General features: G+C 32.7%; 1 protein-coding gene across 1 annotated transcript in view; it reads left to right on the top strand.

Annotated features, from left to right (window-relative positions):
- LOC126880383 (transmembrane protein 214) overlaps positions 1-24924 on the top strand; it is a 134253-nt gene that overhangs the window by 75056 nt on the left and 34273 nt on the right. The window contains exon 7 of the mRNA XM_050644210.1: positions 20463-20586. Coding sequence (XP_050500167.1) covers positions 20463-20586 — 124 coding nt within the window. The remainder of the gene's footprint in view (positions 1-20462; positions 20587-24924) is intronic.

Below are 24924 nucleotides of genomic sequence, written 5' to 3'. Positions count from 1 at the left end.
TCGTTATTGTTCTGATTATTTGCTGCAGCTTGAGCGTAACTTTCATACTGATTCTGAATCCTGGGTTGTGTATATATTCTGGGTTGTGTATGTATTTGATTTATTGCTGGATTTAATACGTTTCCTCTGTTATGATACCTGTTATTAATATTATAAATTTTTTTTGTAATGTTCACATCCTTTATAATTTGCGGGGTGATCCCCACCACATAATGCACATTTTGCTGGAGTTTCTCTAGTCTTCTTACAAGTTGTGGTATTGTGGGCTCCTCCGCATTTGACGCATACAAATGGTTTATTGCAATATGACTTGGAGTGACCGTACGATTGGCATCTCATGCATTGTATTATGCGATTTTTGGTTGTTCGGGGAGGTTCAATTTCAATAACTCTATTCTGTAGCCCCCTTAAGTTATAAATATCTTTGTTATTTGCTGCCGGTTCGAGATCCACGAAGAACAAATTAAGTGGCTCTTTAGTAATTCTGTGTTGTGCATTTATTATATTTCGAACTTTATGACCCAGTTTTAGGAGTTCGTTTTTTATATCCTCGGTGTTAGTAGAGTGGTGAAGGTATTTTATTACAACTCTATAGGCTCGATCCTGTTTTAACTGATATGTATGGTGATAAATGTTATGTTCATTAAAATGTCTAACCATTTTTCTATATGTATCTGGCGTGCCACAACTTAATTTTACGACATTGTTAGTTAAACTTTTTGTATGATATTCTTCCCTTTCTGCTACATCCTTAATTTTTTGTACCATTTTTTGATAGTCTTGTACACCGTGTATGAAAATTGGTGGAGGGTTTGCTGTGTTGTTCTCCTTGGGAGGGATTACTTCATTTTCTAGCGCTTCAAATCTATTTTCTGTTACAATAATATTTGTACTGTTTGCATTGTCTGTTGTTTTTCTGATTTTTCTTCTTTTTGAGCTTCTAATTTCTTGCCAATCGTTGCTGCTAGCTGGTTCGTTGTTTTCTTCCTCTTCTTCACTGGTGGATGGCAATCGTTGTAATTGATAATTTGAAGCAGAACTATGATATGTGATCGGCACTAATGGAATTTGTGTCTGTGGTAGTGGAGGGTACAAGTTAGGTGGCATTGGTTTAGTTGGTGCTGGTTGCGACATCGATATTAGATATGGCGTGGTTTGTACATTCATGGCTAGTTGCCCTTGTGTGTTGACTTGTTGATACATTTGTGGGTTGGTTATTGAATTATTACTAAACTCTGTATTTATCCCGGATGGAAACATATTTTGAAAAATATATTTATCATCATTTGCGTACCTGTGTATTAGTTTTCCTGGACTGGGCTTGTCACAGTCCCGAACAGGGTGTTTTTTTGCTGTACTAAATTACTTCGATATGTCGATACAAGAATGGACTGAACAAATTTTATCTACGTTAAATAATCTGTGGTTAAATCACAAAATTCGAAGAGAAACTTTGAATTATGTATTTAAACTTTGACAGTTATTTTGACAATTAGAATAAAAGTAAGTATATTTTTCAAACTTTTTATTCATTGTTCCAGAGAGGAACATTTAATTGTGAAATTTAATTCCTCAGTATTGTCTTCTGCATCTGTGCACGATTGAGGGTCAGTGTCTGTTTGAATTGGTGTAGCTGGAGAAGTAGCGGATGTAGGTGTAGTGGACGGAATGGAGAAATGCTCAGATGTATTATTGCCTGTTGAATGAAGTGAATGTTACAGGTTCTATGTCTGAACACTCTGCTCTATAGAGAATATTATTTATGTCAAATTTGGCGTTGATTTGCACCGATTTGCTGTTAAGGTTTCGCAAGGTGGTTGCTACATATTCACCATATATATCAAAGTCATGTCGCTTTTTCATGTTACTTGATAATTGTTTCATTGCCGCATACGCTTCTTCAGATTTCGTATTAAGCAGGCCACGCACTGAATCAGCATAGAGCGATCGGCTCGGCTAAGAACAATCGGCAGATTTTGCTATACATGGAAATAAATGAGCCACCGCGCACCGCCTAAGAACGTTCGACTGTCGAACGTTCTTAGGCGGTGCGCGGTGGCTCATTTATTTCCATGTATGTATAGCAAAATCTACCGATTGCCCTTAGCCGAGCCGATCGCTCTTTGTCGATTCAGTGCGCGGCCTGCTTTAGGCTGTTGATTATGTATTTTAGAAAGGAACTACAACGTTAACGGGGTTTTATTGTTTCATATAGTCAACGGACCTCTAAATATGAAAAAACCGTGGAGTGCTACCATTTAAAGGGGTGCGTTTTTGAGAAAGGGGAGAATTAGTCCCTAGGCACAGGGCGTATTAGAGTGAGTTCTATGCACTTTTGGTACAAACACGTCTACAGGAAAATTGTTCCAGGTTAAATTTACTATCGAAATAGCATATCTTAGCATATCTCAAAGTCCAAAATATTTTTTTTACAAAAATATATTCAAAAGAAAAGCAAGAAAAAACACGAAATATAGCAATTTTGTTTTTTGCCCCAAAACTTTTTTCCACGGGTATACAGGTATAGGCATTGCTTCACAGGAAAAAAACTTCCATCCTTCCTCTTTAAAATGACGTTTAGTAGAAGTCTCTATAGTTAATAGTTTCCACAATATGATTTTTCAAAGTTCGCCACTCACAGCGATTTTGGGCCATTTTCCTTTTTACTTCGCAAACATTGTTCTGTAACTTTTTTCTACGCAGCTTTAGGTATATCCAATGTTGCATTTAATAGGAAGAACAGTCAATTACCTTTGAAATGGTCTATTATAGAACTCTTTTAAGCAAGATATGGTTTTTCGAAGTTTTATACTTTTAATGATTTTTGATATATTTTACGATTATTTTTAAATTTCTCATTATAACTTTTTTTATTGTATATTTAGGTATATACATGGAGCAATAAAAAAGAAATCTTATTTTCTTTACTTTAAAATGGTGTATCGTAAAAATTCTAGGACAATTTTTAAACAAGATATGCTTTTTCAAAATGTGACATATTATATACATGCAATAGGTCCCACTAAGTTGGAACCATATGGAAAACTTTTTTATTATTAATTTCATGAACAAAAAAATTCTCTGCATAGTCTAAAACCTAAGATGCAACCATCAGGTATAACATTTTATCAATAGTGTACGAGGTATGTTAAAAAATATGAATTTCGCTCAAGAGTAAAGCACCTTTTTATTTCACAATATCGAAAAGTGTTATTTGGAATAACAAATAATAATAAGAAATAATAAGAAAAGTTATTTGGAATTAAAAATTATGTTATAATATGCAATTATATTCTACTAATTGAACAAAATAAAAAATTTAAAATTTTTTCCCAAATTACGGATACCTTTGGATATCCTACGGATATCTTGTTTAAGAATAGTCCTAGTGTTTTTTGGCAATACACCATTTAAAAGTAAAGAAAATAAGCTTTTTTTATTCCACAATGTATATACCTAAATTTACAATAAAAAAAGTCATAATGAGAAATTTAAAAACTAATCATAAAAAATATCAAAAATCATTAAAAGTATAAAACTTTGAAAAAGAATAACTTGCTTAAAAATAGTCGTACAACCTTATACAATATACCATTTTAAAGGTAATTGACTTCTCTTTCTAGTAAATGTACCACTGCATATACCTAGAAATGCGTAGAAAAAAGTTACAGAACAATGTTTGCGAAATAATGGGGAAAATGGGTCAAAAATGCTGTGAGCGGCAAACTTTGAAAAATCCTATTTCGGAACCTATAAATCCAAGAGACTTCTACCAAACGTCATTTAAAAGAGGAAGGATGGAAGTTCTTTTACTCTGAAGCAATGCCTATACCTATATCCCTGTGGAAAAAAGTTATGGGGCAAAAAACAAAATTGCTTTCTTTCGTGTTTTTTTCTTGCTTTTCTTTTGAATATATTTTTGTAAAAAAAAATACTTTTGACTTTAAGATGTGATATTTCGATAGTAAATTTAACCTGGAACAATTTTCCTGTAGACGTGTTTGTACCAAAAGTGAATAGAACTTTCACCCTTTTCTCAAAAACGCACCCATTTAAATGGTAGCACTCCTCGGTTTTTTCAAATTTAGGGGTCCATTGACCATATAAGACAATAAAATCTCATTAACGTTGTAGTTCCTTTTAGCTTTCTTATTTTGAATATAATCAATAGCCTATATCTACTGTTTTTCGTTTGTTAGCTTGAGTTGGAGGTGTATGTGAATTAGTTTTAGTTACAGTTTCTGTATCTATTTTCACTTCTACGGCTATTTCAGTCCATGCGTCGTTTTTTTTATTTCTGTGTTTAAAATCCATAAATGTAGCTCATCCCGTAGCAATCCTATAATACTCGTTGCTCACGAAATAGCTCAATTAAATGAGTAATCAGTTCTTTCGACCATTCCATCGCGTAAGTAACCCTACGTGAACAGAGCAAAGAAAAATTTAGCAAAATCACTTAAGAACGAACAAGGCGATATGACTCCGACGGTTGCTGCTCGCCTACTATGCCAGAGAAATGTTTCAATAACATGTTTTTAAGTGTAGATAAGTCGCGGTGTGGTTTTACAACAATGTTTTATAACTTTCTTTGCTGTTTACCGACATCTGTTGGATAACATAAAACATGCTATACAGGGTGTCCCGAAAAGATTGGTCATAAATTATACCACACATTCTGGGGTCAAAACTAGTTCGATTGGACCTAACTTACCTTAGTACAAATGTGCTCATAAAAAAAGTTCCTTTGAAGTTACAAAATGAAGATCGATTTTTTTCAATATATCGAAAACTATTAGAGATTTTTTATTGAAAATGGACGTGTATCATTCTTATGGCAGGATCATCTTAAAACAAAATTATGGTGAAATTTGTATACCCCCTAAAAATTTTATGGGGGTTTTGTTCCCTTAAACCCCCCCAAACTTTTCTGTACGTTCCAATTAATTCATTATTGTGGTACCATTAGTTAAACACAACATTTTAAAAACTTTTTTGCCTCTTAGTATTTTTTAGATAAGCCAGTTTTTATCGAGATGCGGCTTCTTTTTTAATATGTTTACATAAAAAGTTTATGGGGGTTTTGTTCCTTTAAACCCCCCAAATGTTTGTGTACGTTCCAATTAAACTATTGTTGTGGTACCATTAGTTAAACACAGTGTTTTTAAAACTTTTTTGCCTCCTAGTCTTTTTTTGATAAGTCACCTTTTATCGAGATGTGGCTTCTTTTTCAAAATATACCTAAAAATGTAAATTATAAATAAATTTTCAGATTATTAACAGGTTATAATCGTACTTACCATGTAAAAATATGTGGTGGATTCGACAAATATTCAAAATATCTCGATAAACACTGGCTTATCGAAAAAGTACGAAGAGGCAAAAAAGTTTTAAAAACATTGTGTTTAACTAATGGTGCCACAATAATAATCTAATTGGAACGTACACAAAAGTTTGGGGGGGTTTAAGGGAACAAAACCCCCATAAAATTTTTATGGGGTGCACAAATTTCACTTTATTTTTTTTTTAAGATGTTGCTGCCATAAGAACGCTACATGTCCATTTTCAATAAAAAATATCTAAGAGTTTTCGATATATGAAAAAAAATCGATTTTCATTTTGTAACTTCAAAGGGCTGTAATTATTTTTGTGTGCACTATTGTATCAGGTTCAATCAGCTTATTTTTGACCCCAGAATCTGTGGTATAATTTATGACCAATCTTTTCGGGACACCCTGTATAACCAGAAAAATGTTATATAACACTGTGTTTTAAAACTTTTTTATTTAAAATTCTGTAACAAGTTACAAAACTTTGTTATTTAACATGTTTTGTTACATAGTCTGGACCCGGCTTAAGAATCCCATGGACTGACCATATTAGAAATGAAGAAGCCTTAAGGCGTATTGATAGAGATCGTGTACTGTTAAAAAATTGTTAAAAACTTCAAACATCTTATCTTGAACATATATTCAGACATGAGAGATAGAACTTCCTTTAACTAATACTGGAAGGAAAAATAGAGAATATAGAAGGAAAGCGTGGTTGTGGCACACGACAAATAACTTGGCTGCGTAGTAACATCAAGGATTGGATAGGACTATACCTCTGAACCTTAATAAGAAAAGCACAGGGTAGAGATGAATCCGCAGAAACCATCGCCAACCTCCATTTTAGACGGCACCTAAAGAAGAAGAAGATCTTCTTCTTAAAGTGCCTGTCCGTTCCGGATGTTGGCGATCATCATGGCTATCTTGACTTTGTTTAATGCAGCGCGGAACAGTTCAGTGGTAGTCGTGTTATACCACTTTCGTAAGAAGATAAGAATGTGTAAGACCATTGATGACATTTTTTTTATTTTTTTTAGCGTATGGCTTAAGTACATCACAGAATATATTTAGATTTATGCATCATACAATGCATCACAAACAGATGTCCAGTTTTTTTATATATTCGATTGACCCTTCGGTTGCCATTACAAAGTCTATAGTCTGTAGGGTCGCCTGTATATGCTCTGCGTGGGCAGTCCTGAACAATGTGACTGATCGTCTGTCTTGCAGCGCCGCAGTCACAAGAAGGCGAGGGAAATTTACCGCATCTGTAGAGGGAGTCGGCGCATCTTCCACAGATTGTTCGAATTCGATTAAGGGCTGCCCAAATCTTACGGGGACGTTCAAATTCGCTAGGTTTTCCTATGATGTCCGGTAAACTATTGTAATGCGGATCTGTCTTACTTTCCCAATCTTCTTTCCATCGGGTATTTAAGTCAAAGTTGTATTGCTGCAGCACTTGAGCAGATTGTAGAGGGTGTCCTGGATCGGAGGCGGTTTCCAAGAATATCGGGGATGTCGTTGTGGACTAGAAGCTGGCGACTGTCCCTTATTTTGTTATATTCTTTAACCAATGTATGTTCGCGGCGTAGGTTGGGTGGTGCTATATTACTAAGGGTAAGTTGTAGGGGTGGCTTAATTGTGCCTGTTATCATACGCATAGCACGGTTTAGTTGGGTGTCGACCAGGTGGGTGTGCCTGCTATTTAGCCACACTGGTGCACAGTATTCTGCCACCGGATGTATCAGGCCAAGAGCAGAGGGGACCCCGTGTAGTGCCGCAGAGTTTCTGTATTATATTGTTTCGTGTTTTCAATTTTGCTGCTGTTTTCGTCAGGTGTTCTCTGAATGTGAGCGTTCTGCCTAGAGTAACCCCAAGGTATTTCGGTTATTTCGGCTGTTTTCCAGCTTGTTGTTGAGATGAAAAGCTGATACTTCAGTTTTTGTAGTACTTGGTTGTAGTCTCCATTTCTTAAGGTATTCCCTGAGGATGGATAAGTCATTCGTGAGAGTGATTTCTGTAGTTTCTAAAGATTGGTGGCTTGTTGCAAGGGTCCAGTCGTCAGCATATCCAAACTTTCGAGATTCGGTTTCAGGCATGTCAGCAATACAGAGCCTGAAAAGTAAAGGGGCAAGGACAGAACTCTGTGGAAGGCCATTGTTAAGTTTCATCTGTCTACTAATGATGACATATTATGTATCGGAAACAAGACCCGACACAGCCACAACACAAATGGAAGTGGCAGAGATGAGAGTACTGAGAAGAATTACAGGAAATACGCTAAGAGATCGAAAGAGGAGAATTAGAAGAAACTGTAACGTACAGTGTATAAACGAATGGACACTAAATAGATAAAAGAATGGAATAACCACATAAGCACAATGAGGTAGATCCGTGTGGTCAAAACAGCAAGAGATAAATAACCAGTCGGCAGAAGAAGTATCGGGCGACCGCGCAAACGATGGAGTGACAACTTTCCATAGAGATATCAATCCGCCAATGAACAAGCAGAACAGGGAACTTGCATAAAATTTTAAATTCGAAAAAAATGCTATAAATCACAACAGAACATAATTTAAAACATATATCAAAGATAAAAAAGTTTTTTTTGACTTTCGTTTGGCCCCTAAAGACGATTAAAAATTCAAATTCAAGCAGCCAGCCCAAAACGCGCCATCATTGGTTGTGACGTCATATAGTTGTAGTATTGGATGTCCTCACCTTTAATTCATTATGTTTGGCATTCGTTTTGACACTGATATATATTATTACAATGACATACGATAAATATCATTAAAATACAAATATAACCCTAAACATTTTTTCTCTCTCTGATTCTGGCTTTGGTTTAGAACTAGAACCTTTAGCCACGTAATTGTATAACTTATCACTAAGTCAGGGGAGTAATGTGTAGTGTGTGTGTTGAGTAAGTGTCTTGTTACTTTGCAAAGTCGACGTCATTGTCTTTGCAAAGAGACGCTAATTGTTTCCGAACGTCTGCGGTCCCTCCGGTGAGTACCGATCCCACAAGGACAGAAACTATTTTTCATTTATTAATTAAAACATAAACATAAATAAAATATAACTAGGTGACGTCACGGGTCGTTTGAACTATTTTAAATAACAGAAGATTTTAAATTTGTACTTCTAGACAAGGCGCTCGTTGGAAAAAATATTCCCATGAGTAAAGTATTCGGAAAGCGAGGAATTGGGAGAAGAAGAATATCATGGTTAAAGAACCTGAGGAATTGGTTCACCACAACGACAACTAATCTATTTAAAGCATCAGTTAATAAAATAATTATAGCCAGAATGATCGCCAATATTCGAAACGAATAGGCACTAAAATAAGAAGAAGATCTCCAACTTGGATAGAAACTACTTGATTGTAATATAAGTATTTTAGCAGTCTTATATCGTAGTGGTCAAGTCCTGCTACCCAATATTAAGTATAGGAAAACATATTGCGAATAGTCCGGGCAGATTTTCGGAGAATAGACCATTTTTGGGAAAAGTAATTTACCAGTAATTTTATTGCTGGAATCTGGAATCGAATCTTATGATTCTATATATTAATAATATAGGTATGCAAAGTCCGCAGATAGTGTGCTACTTTTTTTATAAACAAAATGGCGCCCGAAAATCGTGTTTTTTCAATGTTTGCTCTATAACTCCAAAGATTTTAACTTTACACCAAAAACACCCAAATAAAAATTCACCGTAATTAAATTCTGCATAGAGGCGTGTTTTTCCCGATTTACTTCGACGAAAATTTTCCCCGGAAAATGCCGGTTTTTCCAACAAAATCTTTAATTTTCAACTAAAATTTTAGATAAGTAATTGTTTATCAATAATTAAATAACTTGGTAGCATCAAAACTCTTTTCGTATAGATGATAATTCCAGAAGCCGATGGAAATTGAATGAACAGTTTAGCAACAATTGAATTGGTAATTAAAAATTTACGGTGGCTATAATAACCACAATAATTATGATACATAAGAATAACTATAATTTTTGTATAAAAAGACACTGTACCTATCTATTGTACTTTACAGAATTGAAATTGGACTATTTAAGCGGCATCAGGAGTATTTTAAAATTATAAACAATTTTTTGGCTTATAAACAAATAGATTATCTCGGGAAATATTAAATTAAATTAAATCATGAAAACGGTATTGGAAAAAAGAGGCAGGACGCTTCTTTTAAAAGAAAAAACGTTTAATTGTGATGAGTGGTTCCTGAGATACAAACGGTCAAAGTTGACCGGCATTTACGGCAAAGATATAAACAATAGGATCATAATTTTCGAACCATCACCTTTTTATTTTTATCCTCTTTCTTCACACCAATTTTCATATCTTTAAAATAATCATAACATATATTATTATAATAAAAACTATCGATATTACGAGTGAAAATTGCCAAAAATAGCAAAATTCCAATCAAAAATTAGGTTGGAGAAAATGTAATCTCAAAGTTCAAAATCGATATACGTTCAAAAAAATGCATTTTCTCGGCTTCCCATGGAGCAATTTTCTTCATTCTTTTTTTGTTCCCAAGTAACTCGAGTCATCTAACTAACGCATTACTAAATGTCAAACTTTTATATTATCATATTTTATAAAGCTTTTATATTACCAAGTTATTTAATTATTGATAAACAATTACTTATCTAAAATTTTAGTTGAAAATTCAAAGATTTTGTTGGAAAAACCGGAGTTTTCCGGGGAAAATTTTCGTCTAAGTAAATCGGGAAAAACACGTCTCTATGCAGAATTGAATTACGGTGAATTTTTATTTGGGTGTTTTTGGTGTAAAGTTAAAATCTTTTGAGTTATAGAGCAAAAATTGAAAAAAAACACGATTTTCGGGCGCCATTTTGTTTATAAAAAAAGTAGCACATTATCTGCGGACTTTGCATACCTATATTATTAATATATACAATCATAAGATTCGATTCCAGCAATTGGTAAATAACTTTTCCTTGTATGTATTTTGCTAATTAGCCCAGAGTAGAAATAAATGTTCAAAATTGCGGTATCGGTGAATGAGCCTCTAAAAGGCCCGTAGTCAGATAACTCAAAGAAGAAAAAAAAAACGATCTCACATCACGGAAAATGCTTTCACGAATACGGCATTGAGATTTAAACGTTTTAGGTCGTTTTAGTGTCAAAGTTTAAATTCAGACTTTTTTACGAATATTTATTTCAAATGCCCTTTTGTTACCATAACCAACTAAAAATTGAAATTGTATTAATATTTTCTGGCCCGGAAATAGGAGTGGTACATTTTTTTGCATCTTTTTGGATCCCAAAATTGACATTCTCAGCAAAATAAAGATTTTTAAAGGTTCAGTGGCATTTTCATCTCTGAAGACTGGAGTAGTAATCATGTTAATGAAAACTTCATTCCTCAGCAATAGGGCTTTTCATCAATTGTCATTTGTTTCGAGCTTCTGTCATAAGTTGTATAATCTGTGTATATTAAAGCTCGAAGGCGACGCGTGACTTTTTCTAAAGTGTTACCAAAACCAGATGAAAAAAAATGTTATCTAAAAAAAATTATTTTGAACCTCCCAAATATAAGTTTTTGTTTCCAATCCTGTGGGATAAAATTAGACAAATCACTATTCCCAAATTATATATGTAATTATGTATATTATGTAATAGGTATAACAATCAATAATAAACAAACTAAACAGATTATTTTACCATAAAATTAACATAACAAAATGAACAAGTAGGAAAATAACATATTTTGAAAACTATTGTTTATATTTGAAGTCTTCCATTTTCAATAATCTCATTTTTTTCTTCAAAATTATACGAGTATATAAAAAAAATATACAAGGAAAATGACTTTTCAAGTAGTTGATCAATTACGCAGCCACACTCTTCTATGTTTAAATGCACGCACACTGTAATCTGTAATAGGTACTGAACGAACGCTACCAAACCAAAAAATGGTAACAATACTGATATACACAAGTGTGCCCACGCCGTCGCTAGAGCCGTCGTCGCTCCTTCAAAATTTTCAGAAATGAGCCAGTACCTGCTTTACCACAACCAATAAAAGTGGTAACAACGTATAATAACGTGCAACGGATTCACATAATCTCGCCAATATTTTCGTGCGTCTATTTGGCTATTTACTGAGTTAGGTATGTACTATTAACAAATATTTGTGTTGGTAAAAAATATAAATGGAATTATTTCATAGTAGTTATAAAATATTTATTTGCAAGATTTTTAACTGTTACCAATGGTAACAGTGGTTACAAGGAAGCTTCGCCAGTGCAATTTAGTCATCTTAATTTTTCTTTTCCTTCAATTTCAAAGATACAATTTTTATTTTGTATTCTTCCATATGGTTTTAAATCTCACCTGCCACCTATTATCTTGTTTTGAGTCTGTAGTAGTGTTAGTACCTACTCTCTAAATAAATATTTTCTTATTAGTGCAAGAGAAAGCAATTCATACAATAAAGCAAAAATATAAACCAACGAATATTTTTTATGTTTATACTAAACTATTTAAAAGTAGTAACACACCTTGTTCTTCCACTGAAGATATTTCTTATTTTATTTAAAACCCGATTTAAAAAATAGTTGTCAATGAGTTTACTTTAAAATGATGACCATTTTTATAGCCGCGCCGGTGCAAGTTGTAAATTGGCGCTGACCGCTACCACAGAATAGAAAACAAGTTCTTGTTCTTTATTCTGTGCCGCTACTGACTTCACCACACTTCACATTCGACATTCACAATCTACACGTCAGCTCGTAGTCGTAGACACGTGTGTTAACACAAGCATTCACTGTTAATCCAAGAAAGAAAGACGGTTGCGCAGTTTTCGTGATTCAGATAAAGATAGAATGACTTTCTATATCCGTTAGGGTAAATCAGCTTTATTTTAGGTGCGTTTATTTATCTGCACCGTGTTGTTATCGTTTATCCTTGAACCTTTAAAATATCAAAAATCGATTGTTAGCTGTTGTTATCCTGTTAAAGAAAATTATAAATTAGAGACAGTTTAAACAGGTCGTGTAATAAATTAATGTGAGACATGGCTTCTAAAAAGGTAAGATGAAAGTGAAATTATGTTTATAATGCTTTTTATCGATAAAAAGTATGTTTCTCTATTGCTCAAAAAAAATTTAATTTCGGGGGGTAAGTTTACACAACAGTTAAAAATGAATATTTTAAATTTACCTGGGGTTCAAAATGTATTAAAAATATAATTTAGAATTTAGATAGTGATTAAGTTAATGATTTTAATTTGTCCCGGTCTTACATGGTTCAATTTACTTATCAAATCCTTACAGAAATATTTCCTGTCTGAATGAAAGGATTAGCTTAAAATAGAAAGCTAAAACCAGCCAATACTTTATCTTGTACTCAATTATTAATTATATATTTTTACAAAGAAATAGCTTCATCAAGCTCATAAACTTTGCCTGTTTTTTTCTCAAAGAATTTTTACCATTTTTAAAGTAGTAATAAAAAAATAAAAAATGCAAGGGGTGGTTAGGAACACATGGCCACATGGCTAACATTTAAGAACACATGGCCTTTTTTACTATACAATATGGCTGAGATTTATGGGTACTAATTTTTTTTTAGTTTCTGGAATTGAAATACAAAAAAAATTGCAGGCTTTGTTAATTCAGTATATTTACATTATTTTTATCCAGTTGGATACCTTCATTCACTTCAAAGTGATGAATTATTGAATAAAGCATAAAGCAATAATTTATTGTCCACATATTGACATTTCCATATATTCATGGAGCATGTTATCCATATATTGTTCCATATATTCATGGGGCAGATCAACCTCAGAAGCAATTTTCATTATAAGGTAGTTGATGGAAAACTACAGGAATAAAGAAACAAAGAAATTGTATTCATTGATCTTGAGAACACATACAGAGTTCCTCGAGAGATTATGTGGTAGGCACTAAATAAGAAAGGAGTCCCTGGTGGATATGTAAAGATTGTGAGAGATATGTATGAGGGAGTAACAACTAGTGTTAGGACAGGTGTGGGACGGACTGATAAATTTCATGTGATAGTAGGATTGCATCAAGGCCTGGTGCTTAGTCCTTATTTATTCTTATTAGTTTTTAGATCAGATAATAGTGAAACTACAGGGTAACATTCCTTGGTGTTTAATGTATGCTGATGATGTAGTTTTGGTGGGAATTAATGAAGGCAACTTCGAACAAAAACTGGAACAGTGGAGAGAAGCTCTTGAGGAAAAGGTTTAAAACTTAAGACAAAGAAGTATTTGGAATGTTTGTTTAACACATTGCGTGGCACGTCACTCTTATATGAGAGACACAGATATTTTGCCAGGGGCCATGTTGCACATTATTTGTGATATACATGTATGCCCAACTTTCATGGCCGTGGATATCAATGGCCCTGAGAATAGTATCACAATTAAAGCGTGGCACTCAATGTGTTAAAGATTGAGTTGCTACAGATAAAATCATATCTTTGGATGGTGAAATGATTGTGAAAAGTGACAGTTTTAAATACACAGGATCCATATAACAGAGTAAAAGGGAAATGGATGAAGATACATGCAATAGAATTAGGGTTGGATGGATAAAATGGAAGCATGCAAGTGGTGTGTTGTGTGAAAAATTCCAATGAAGCTGAAGGGAAAATTGTATAAAACAGCAATAAGGGCTGTGATATATGGAACTGAATGTTAGACAGTTAAAAAGAAAGAGGAACAATGAATGCATGTGGTGGAAATAAGAAAGCTTAGATGGATGAGTGGACTAACAAAAAAGGATAAAATTAGGAATGAGTATATTAAGGGAAGTCTAGGGGTGGCACCAGTTTATGCCAAAATGAGGGAGCATAGGTTAAGATGGTTTGGTCATGTTTATCCGATATGAAGAATTGCTGAACTATGGGTTCCTGGAAGAAGACCTGGGGAGATGTTTACACAGGACATGTCAGTAAAGGGGATTGATGTTGATATGACCCAAGATAGAAACTTATGGAGAAGTTGAATGAAGAATACAGACTTATGGAGAAATCGTGAATATAAGACAATAGAGGAGAAGGGTACAAGAGAGATCTGAATGGAAGGATATAGTCAGTCAGACAGGCAAAGACCCATCCAGGGTTATGATGCCAAAAGAGCAACGATGCCAAAGAACGTTGTATAATTATATTTTCATTGATATTAAAAACTTCATCCTCTGAGACATGGATAAACGGGAGTTGACTGTACTTTGTTTAATGTTTTGATTTTTAGATACATATTTTTCCTTTGTTCTTGTAACTCTTCCTTGTTTGTAGTAAATCCATAATAAATATTTGTTAAGTATTGTATATTAGTTGTTTGTTGTTCAGATTATTTTTATCTTGTCTCTGTTATATCAGTAATATTAAATTATCACGATACAAATGTATTACAGTTATCTGGCATTAAATATTCATTGTTCTGGGTAGGGGTGATTGCTTATCTATAGTAATGGAAGCAAAACTAGTCTCTGAAATATGTAGGGATAGCTTGCACTTGCAATTTACTTTTTGAGCAATATTATATTGAAGTTGACAGATCATTCATTATATTTATAATTGAAAAAAAAATTATGGGCTAGAAATCTCATTCAAATTATGACTATAAAGAACAATGTGTTCCAACTATTATACTCACAGGTTGAATTGTTTAATAAATATTTACTGAACAATTAAATAATCCAAAATATTTGATGATTTCACAAAAAAAAAAACAATTCTAGCTTTATTAGGATAACAATAATATTTAAACAGTACCAAAGAATGCAAAAAATATTGTCTTACATTAAAAATATAACATTTCAACATAATAGGATGATATAGCAATAACTAAGAAAGTAACAAATGTTATACTTATGTTAGAAAGTATTTTTTTATTGTGTTGATTTCGTATGATTTTATAATCAGTTTTACATAAGTGGTCATTGATTTAAAATATTCACGGTGTATGATTTTAAATAAAGAACATGCAAATAATAAGCCTTGAGTAGTAATTGTAAAGTGTAACATTCGATTTTACTATTAGTACATCTCTATTACGTAGTGTATATCACAAATTGGAAATATTATCAATCTATTATTTATTTTATTCTAAATTGAAAAAAATCCGAGCTTAGGTGATATCTGTTGGTTATGAACTGGTTGCACTGGGTATGGTATATGGTAGTACTTTAAGAGCGCACTGAATATAAGTACATACTCTAACCTCATCTTAAAACTCTTCATTTGTTAAGGTACCTTCTGCGTAACTTTGGATGCAAATCAGGCAAGGCAAGATGCGCTTAACAAATTGGAGGAAAGTATGCCAACATGATGTCAAGCAGTTCTTCGAGCTTTTTTGTTAACCAACTTTTTATGAACAGTTTATAATAGGTCCGTAGTTTATATCCAATATTGAATCGATATACATACACAATATTGAATCCATATTTCTATGACCTTGAAATAACCAACAAATTATACTCATCAATTATTAACTATTTAATAATCTTCAAACACATTAAAACTATTTATATCGTTTGACAAATGTAATTACTTAATTTTTTTTATTTACATTCTACAGGCAAATTACAACTTAAAAAAATATATTGGAATGGATAAGATTATGGCTTACATAGTTATAAGAAATGATAATTTGCTTATATTTGATTTGAATATAAGGATTTGCTGTCAAGTCAATTTGGATTTAATAGTGAAAAACCCCAACAATTTTTAAATAAACTCGCCATAAAGGTTTATGCAATCCTTTATATATTATTCTCTCATTTCTCCCTTATCAAGTACATTTTATCCCTTAACATTTTTCAGTATTTGGAAAAAATGGTTTTGGTTACATTTGCTAAAAAATATAAAATTAAAAATCCATGTATTGGGGGAAGTTTGGGTGATACAAATTCATGCCAAATTGTGAGGGTATAATTTACGCTTGTCGTGTCGGCTTGGTATGTCCTGCTTAGAGCCCTACTCAGTTTAGAACTTCATCTCTCTGTGCTCCGCTGTCGCAGACCGTCTTAAGTGAGCTAATCTTAAACATTAGCGTGGTGTGACATTTTGATGTTGATTACAAGAATTACAATTATTGGTATATCATCATCAAGTGGACTAACTATAACACTCTTACAACTCTTTTTCCATCCTTAAACTCCGATAGATTTTGTGTCATCTTCTTCTGTCTACCTCTGGTTCCTCGTTTCATCGGTCAAGTCAAGTCATTTATTCATGTTAATATACAAAAGTACTTACATACGTCAAAAATAGTACAACTTTGGTTCACAGTTATAAAATACAAATATAAAAACACAAGGCATAATATGAAATAATACACACATTAATTAAGACAAACACTTTCTGTGTTCCTAAGAATAAACAAACTACAATTCAACAATAATTATTATTCACAACCCAGTTCCAAACATTAAAGTTAAAATTTAAAAATTCATCACTGCTGTAAAATACGAATATTCTTTAGTGATTTTTTAAATTGTAAAATTGGCAATTCAGTAATTTCAGTAGGCAACTTGTTGTAAAATATTACACCATAAGAGTTTGGTCCTTCTCTACTTTTGAGCCTGATATAGGGCAGTATTAAGGCATGCTTATTCCAGGTGCAGGAGCACGCCAAATAGAGTTCTATTTTAGTGACGTCACGTTGCCTAGCAACCGTCGATTCTCCCATTATGAAATTCTATTTTGTGACGTCAGCAAAATAGAATTCTATTTGGCGTGCTCTGGGCCCTGGTTTCATATCAGTGTACATTAGGGTGCATCGAAAAAGGCGAAAAAAAATTCTTTTTTGCGATGGAAAAGTTGCCCCATCAACTGTTAAGTATTTTGGTAAAATTTTTTCGAAATTGGAAAATATCTTCTGCCCCCCCCCCAAGACAATTAAAAATTTTAAAAAAATGTTAACAGACGAAAAAAATTTTTGTTTCGAAACGAAAATGTAATAGTTCACAAAAGTTGCCTAACACACTATTTAGTATTTTAGTAAAATTGCGTTTAAATAAAAAATATTTTCTGCCCCCCACGGCAACTAAAAATTAGAAAAAATACATTAATATGCCAATTTATTTTGTAAGGGAACTTTTGTAAGGGAAATACCCTAATACCTTATAGAACTTGAATAAATAAATTCGGTTTAAATTGGAAAATATTTTCTGGTTTCACAAGGCAATTAAAAATTTTACTTAAGAAAAGTATACTTAAACATTCTTTTTATAACAAAATAGCCTAACTTATCCGTCTCCCTGACGTCACACAAGTTTTTTAATACTAAAATAAATATAAAGCAAAGTACAAAATTAGGTATATAAATATTACAAAAAATATGGTAAAAGCATTCTATTCGAAGATGTCTTCCAATTTAGCATTAAAGTGAGGCATAGTTTTTCTGGAATCAATTCGAGTTTTTATAAATCCATCCCTCGAATACGCTCAACAAACTGCTAGAGAAGCTTGTGTCACAAGCTTGACACATCGTTCTACACATTGTTTGTGGCAGTGATATTTCTCAATCTCAATGTTAAAAGGGTCTAACTTAGGATTCTTAATAAAATCTAGCAGATTGTCACTCGAAAATCTAGAGAATATAGGTGGTTCTGTACGGTGATATTCTTGTTAGTTAATTAATTCGAAGTACCTAGTCGTTTGAATCAAAATTTTTATAGGAGAAAGTTTTAAGACCCTCACGTTTTTTGATTTGGTCACTGGCAAACTTCTTTTGATGTCCAAGGGGTAGATCATTTGAATGCCGCAGACATACAAACCACTGAAGCGTTTTTTTAAGATGTTCTTCTAACAGCCGTATTACATCACCCTTAACGCCAGTATTTATGACTGTTTCGTCACATGCAATAGCTGGATTTGATACTTTCTGATATACCAGACAGCGGATACCCATATCCGAAATATTTGCACCCTGGCTCATGCACAAGTGTTATGTGTTCTTCCACAATCGATTGACCATAAAACTTGGTACTGTTTTTTACTTGAGCTAAAGTTCTATCTTTGCGTCGGTAACTTTCTTCTTTTACCGTTGTTCTCTCTTATTATATTTGTTTTTGCTTTCCCTATCAATCGAGCTTATCATCATTTTTCTGGGACCTCTTTGATTTAATAGAAATTCGCGCTTATCCAGAGGCACTTTTTGAGATTTGATACAAAGACAATTAATCAGAGTGTCACATTTGCATGCTGCAAGATCGAAACGTGTAGTTTTACTTTTGTTCTTAGAGCATTGAATTTTATTTTTGTAAATTCACTGTTTTGCCTGTTCTTAAATGGGTTCATAAGTTTCATATATTTGTCATGATAGGCTTTTAAAAGCTGAATAATTCTTGTACGTTAAATTATTGGAATTAAAGCCTTTTTCCATATTTCCTCCAATCTAATTGCAACCTGTTCGGCAAGACCAGAAAATTCTGGCTCTTTCTTGCTGAGTTTTTTAACCTCTTGCAACCACAAAACTTCATCGCTTGTTTGTATTTCGGTAAAATATTTTCAGGTATATTTAATGATTGCCCTAAAATGGGGCGGTCCACAGCACATCTTGATTTTATTCCCCATGGTCCTGGTTTATCTATTTTAAAAATCTTTAATTTACAAACAACAATAATAACAACGTAAGGCATCGCACCAAACATAAGTGAAAATTACACGCACGGACTCACGAAGCGGGACATTTCAAAGGGGCTGGGGCTGGGGAGACTGAAAAAACAAATAAAACTTTAAATATCGTTTAAATTTGTAATTGACAACATTTTAAGTTTCCTTTAATTGATCTTAGATCGAGTTAGCACATATTTTATTCCAAATAATATAAATTGAAATTTCCATAAAAATCAGATATTTAATAAAATTCAAGGTCGTTGGGGGGGGGGGGGGCAGAAAATTCGCTTAGAAAAAAAAATTAAACATACTAATATGCTGAAAAATAACACTAGCAACTTTTTCACGCTATTAGATATAAGATTTCCAACTTTTATTTTTTCGATGCACCCTAGTGTATATGCTTATGTCTTTGATGACAATCTATATTTTGTTTTACATGAACAATACTCTTTAGAATAAATAACGAAGTTCCTCTTCGCTTGAAAACTTTTCTGGCTTATGTCTTCCTCTCGCTTCATAACATGCCATATCTGAGGCATGCTCCCTTAATAAATTTCCTAGCCTCAAGTTTCTTAAAACTTATATACAACTCCAAAGCTGTAACGCCTGCACAGCAATCCTTGCTCTTCCACTTTCCACTTCATATTTATATTCTTAGAATTTTTCTCTCGAAGCGCTTGATTAAGTAGTTTTTGGTCAGAACCTGCGACTTCTAATTGAACCCAAAAATCAAATACTGTTTGAAAGGAATCTGCTACAAGTCATGGCGTAAATGATGGTCACATTAGAGGACTTATAACAAAAATCAGTGGAGCTACTCAAGATGTTGGAAGATGATTTCCAGCCATGCTTCGATGCGGAGTAGTGATGTGGAAGAAGAGTATATTGAAAAGGAAAAGTGATAAGAGATTGCTTATACAGATGCTGTACCAACAGTTTCGGAACTTGTTCCGCATTTTGTAATGTGAATATCAATTATTTGTACATTCCCTTCCGTTACTTTTTTAAATAAAGAACATCTTCCCTAGTAGTGATTTGTTCACAAAAGCTGACTTGAACAAACTAACAGATTTATTAATAACAAGACTGTCTTGTAAAAAAACAGTTGGATTAACATTGGAATTGATTTTAATTATTTTGTATTAATATACTTGATTTATAAGATTATCTCCAGATAAAGTCATAAAAAAAGTGGAGACGAAAAAATAATTTTTTATGTAATGTTAACGAATTAGTTTGATGATCCTTGTCTTGATTAATGTTTGGTGTACCTACAATTTTTAGTTTATTCTTTTTTTAACATTATCAATTAAAATTATTTTTCCCATTAAAAATTCAGAATTGTCTTTGTACATAATTTAGGTACATGTCGAAATTTACAAACTTAAATAGACATAAACAGTATGAATTTCATTTTAAATAACTTGTTACATTTATGTAAATCTTTTCAATAAAAATTGATGATCTTTTTGGTTTCAGAAAATCCAAGAGAAATTGGCAATCAAAAAGAAAGGAGGTTTTCCATATAAACTTTTAATTCTGTTGACATTGGCAGTTGGAGGTGCAATTTCTTATGATATCAAACAACATGGCAGTTGGAATGGTAAGTTTTTAAGATTAAATCAAACAGTGTTCGCAAAAACCATTATTCTCTTGCCAAGGTGATTTAGAAAGTCATTACCGAGTATTGACCTTTGTGATAGGCCATTTTTAATTTCTTTGGTGAACTACTGTCAGATAACTACTAATAACTTGGTCATTAATTATGATGCTATTGGTATGTGTAGGGATTTCTTGTTTATACAGTATGGTGCAAATGAAAGGAATAAATTCGTTATTTCGTAAACTGGCGACTTTAAGAAACCAAAACAGGTCGATTTTTATTTTTAAATTGATATTTTGACATATATGTCATACTAGTTACGTCATCCATCTGGGAATGATGACGTAATCGATGATTTTTTTAAATGACAATAGGAGTCATGTGCTAGCTTATTTGAAAGGTTATTTAATTCTCTATTTAGTAATATCAACATTTACATAATTATTTATACAGGGTGTCCAAAAAAATATTTTAAATTAAATTATTTGACAAAAAAAGAAGAATGTGTGTAATTTATTTTATTTAAAATGCATTATACTGCTGTCAGCAATTTTTGCAAAAATTTTTTACTGCAAAAATATTTTTGCACGATTGATCATTTTTGACTGTTTACTGTGACAGATTTTACGTCAGTAGGTGACATTTACTAGCAACTCGACGGTAAGTAATCCAACTCGACGGTAAGTACTCCAACTCGACGGTAATTAATTCACTTACCGTCGAGTTAAAAAATCTCAATTTTAATTTATTTTTTGAAAGAATAAAGAAAACTAACGAATTATTTATTAATATTGAAACTTATGGTACAATTTGTTAAATTATTTAATGAAATCCCACTTGTTTGGGCTGTGGTTTCACTTCTAACAGAAACTCCTGCAGAATCGCATACATTAGTAGTATCCAACATTTTTTCTCTTCAAATACGCGATCAAAGTTGAAAACTTGGAAATATCAATGCCATCATAAAGAAAAACGGTGGTTTTAATCATTGAATATTCTGCCCAGAGGCTTTCAGGAGCTTTCAACTGCATATGTCTTTGAACGAAATATGCCAATAGAGTCTTTTCTTCGATTCTTAAATTCTTGCCTTCGCACCATTTTTTAAAACTTTGGTAGGTATTTTGATAACGGATTTTGGATTTTTTGGGGATAATTGCGGAACACCCTTCTTCCCAAGCCCGTTCAATTTCTTCAAATTCACTTTCGCTCATATTTTAATTTATAATAATCAAAATTGTACTTAAAATTATTGACAACTAAATAAAAACTCAATTCTCCATTGTTGTTATGCACCCTAGTTACTACCTAACAACCAAAGTATCTATCTTGATAAAATGAATGAAACTAGTCAATATGACGAAAATGTTTAATTTTATAATTTATAATGGTATCAATCGTGCAAAAAACGTTATAAGCATGTCGAACGTTAAGGGTAACCGATCTCAAGACAATAATTGGAGTCGTCGCTCCGCTCCTCCTCCAAACAATTGTCTTCGATCGGTATAAAACCCTTACCGTTCTCCATACTTAATATATGTACTATTATATCACAAATAAACATTGCTTTTCGCTTAAATTACATGTTCAAACTTCCAAGAGGCAGGTGGATGGCGGGAGCTGGCTTGAACATTGAATTTAATCGAAAAACAATGTTTATTTGTGAAATAAACATTTTTTTCTGTTTTCGGGCAACAGTAAAATGCATTATAAATTAAAAAAATCATACATTCTTCTTTTTTTTTGTCAAATGATTTAATTAAAAAAAAATTTTTGGACACGCTGTACAAATAATTATATAAATGTTCAATATTACTGAATAGAGAATTGAATGACCTTTTAAATGAACTAGCACACGACCTTTATTCACATTTAAAAAAAATCATCGATTACGTCATCACGCCCATATGGATGACGTCACTAGTATCACATACATGCCAAAATATCATAATTTAAAAATAAAAATCGACCTGTTTCGGGATTTTTCTTTAAAGTCACCGGTTTACGAAATAACATATTTATTCCTTTCATTTGCACCATACTGTATAATATTAGACTCTTTAGATCGACACTGTATCGCAAGCTGTTAAGAGACGAAAAAATTAAGAAAAAGTTTTTAATTTCTTTGGAATTCTTTTACTGTGAATCATGATTTCCCAGTAGCAGTTTCTTTTAAACATCAGTTTGTTAAAACAGTGTCAGGTTATCTCTTATCCATAAATCGGTTTAACAGAGGTACCCATGTCAATGTTAATTAATGCTATGGACCTATTTACTTGAAGAAGTCATGTAACATCTGCATTATGAAACTTACATGTTTGTTTTTTTAATTTTTTTTAATTAAGATAATTTTTTATAATAATAGTGTTAAAAATACTTCACCAACATCCAAGATTACTTTTGTTTTTGTTTTCATAATTAAATACTATTTTAAATTGTTTTAATCATTGGTAATATCTGCAATGCATAAGTTATCACTTAGGTCATATTTGACATTCTTATTTCAGAACAGTCTTGCTGTATAGAATAAAATTATGCTTATGCTAATGCTAAAATATCTGAGTTAAGCTATTTTTATGCAGATAGTGTCTGATTTATTTACGCTTATTATGATAGTTTTTAGTACAAAAAAATATTGATTACTTTAAATGCTGCAGTTTTTTCTTTTCGAAATATGTAATACATACATAGATCGCTTAGGGAAATTTGCATTTACAATAGAACTACATGAGTATTACATTAAAAACTGATAAAATTTTTGTCTGTAAACTATTAAAACCGATAGATTTACAACTGTCTGTCACATTTTAGTTCATTAAACAATTTTTACTTTATATTACGTGTATCAAAGATTATACTTGTATGATCATACATTCTAAAAAAAGGGAGCTCAGACAGTCGGTATTTTACGAATAACGTCACTTTAATGGGTTATAACGTTTTACACTTTCTCTGTATATGCCATCTATAAATTGAATCATAAAATCTAGATCTTGTTAGAATGTTAAAAAATAATGAAAATATGATTTTAAGAAAATAAATGGTTTTTATTGGTCAGAGCTGGGTATCCGGATACTTTTTATGTATCCGAAAGCTGTATCCGGATACTTTTTAAATTTTGTATCCGGTATCCGTATCCGTGATCAAATTTTAAAGTATCCGGCATCCGGATACTTTTTTTGATATTCGGATACTTTTAAATATTTATCGACCGCCGATAATGCACCTAACGTAGGCACAACACTGCCATTCCTTCAATCCAGATGTGTCTAATATATGTTAAATCCCATTTTTCGTACTCGTCACCGTTATAATATATTATTATACAGATAATGGAGCTTTGTTTTTACCTAATCAGTTATAAATCTTCATAAGTACGTTGTTTAATTAATTACTTACATTTATTTTTTATATTTTCTATATCTCTCTTTTCAAGAACCCCTTTTTGTACCCTGTATAATTAGAAGAAATTATTTTTCGGATTATAATAAAGTACATATTGCTAAGATATTTGGAGGACAAAAGAACTAATTTGAACATCTTAAATGAATACCCAATCTTAAAAAGGGTGTCAATAAAGTACAACACATGCTTACCTTCGTCAGCACCAGTTGAAAGACTTTTCTCTTTTGCAACTATGATTGATACGCCTAAAAGAAAAGCTTTAAGCGATGAACACTTTGAGGTATTGGTACTTACAAAGGCAAATTCAAAGGTACTTCACTTCTGACTTCGTCAGCAATTGGAATACTTTCTGTATTAGTACGTTTTTATTTTAATTTAATGTTTCCTTATAAGTTTATGATCTAGTTTTATTATTCATAAGCAATAAACAATTTTTTGAGTACTTTCTGATTTCTTACTCCATCATTTAATCATCCAGCCTCAAAAGTCCACTGCTGAACATAGGCCTCCTCCCCTCGTTTCCAACCCCATCTATCCTGCGCCGCTCTCATCCAGTTTTTATTTACCTTTCTTAAGTCGTCAGTCCATCTTGTAGGCGGTCGACCGACGCTTCTCTTGTCTTCTCTTGGCCTCCATTCCAATAACCTCTTCGTCCATCGCCCATCTGTCATTCTGGCTATGTGTCCTGCCCATCTCCACTTCAACCTGGCTATCCTCTCGATGACGTCAGTCACCTTTGTTCTTCTCCTGATTTCTTCGTTTCTGATTTTGTCTCGCAGAGTTATTCCTAACATTGACCGCTCCATTCTTCTCTGCGTGACTCTTAGTTTGGTAGCCGAGGCTTTTGTTAAGGTGAGTGTTTCTGATCCGTACGTCAAGACTGGGAGGACACACTGATCAAATACCTTTCTCTTTAGGCATGTGGGCAACTCACTT

This window comes from Diabrotica virgifera, chromosome 2, assembly GCF_917563875.1.
Source record: "Diabrotica virgifera virgifera chromosome 2, PGI_DIABVI_V3a".
Taxonomy (NCBI): Eukaryota; Metazoa; Arthropoda; class Insecta; order Coleoptera; family Chrysomelidae; genus Diabrotica; species Diabrotica virgifera.
Note: the sequence above shows the minus strand (reverse complement) of the source record. Positions and strands in the feature narration are given on the sequence as shown.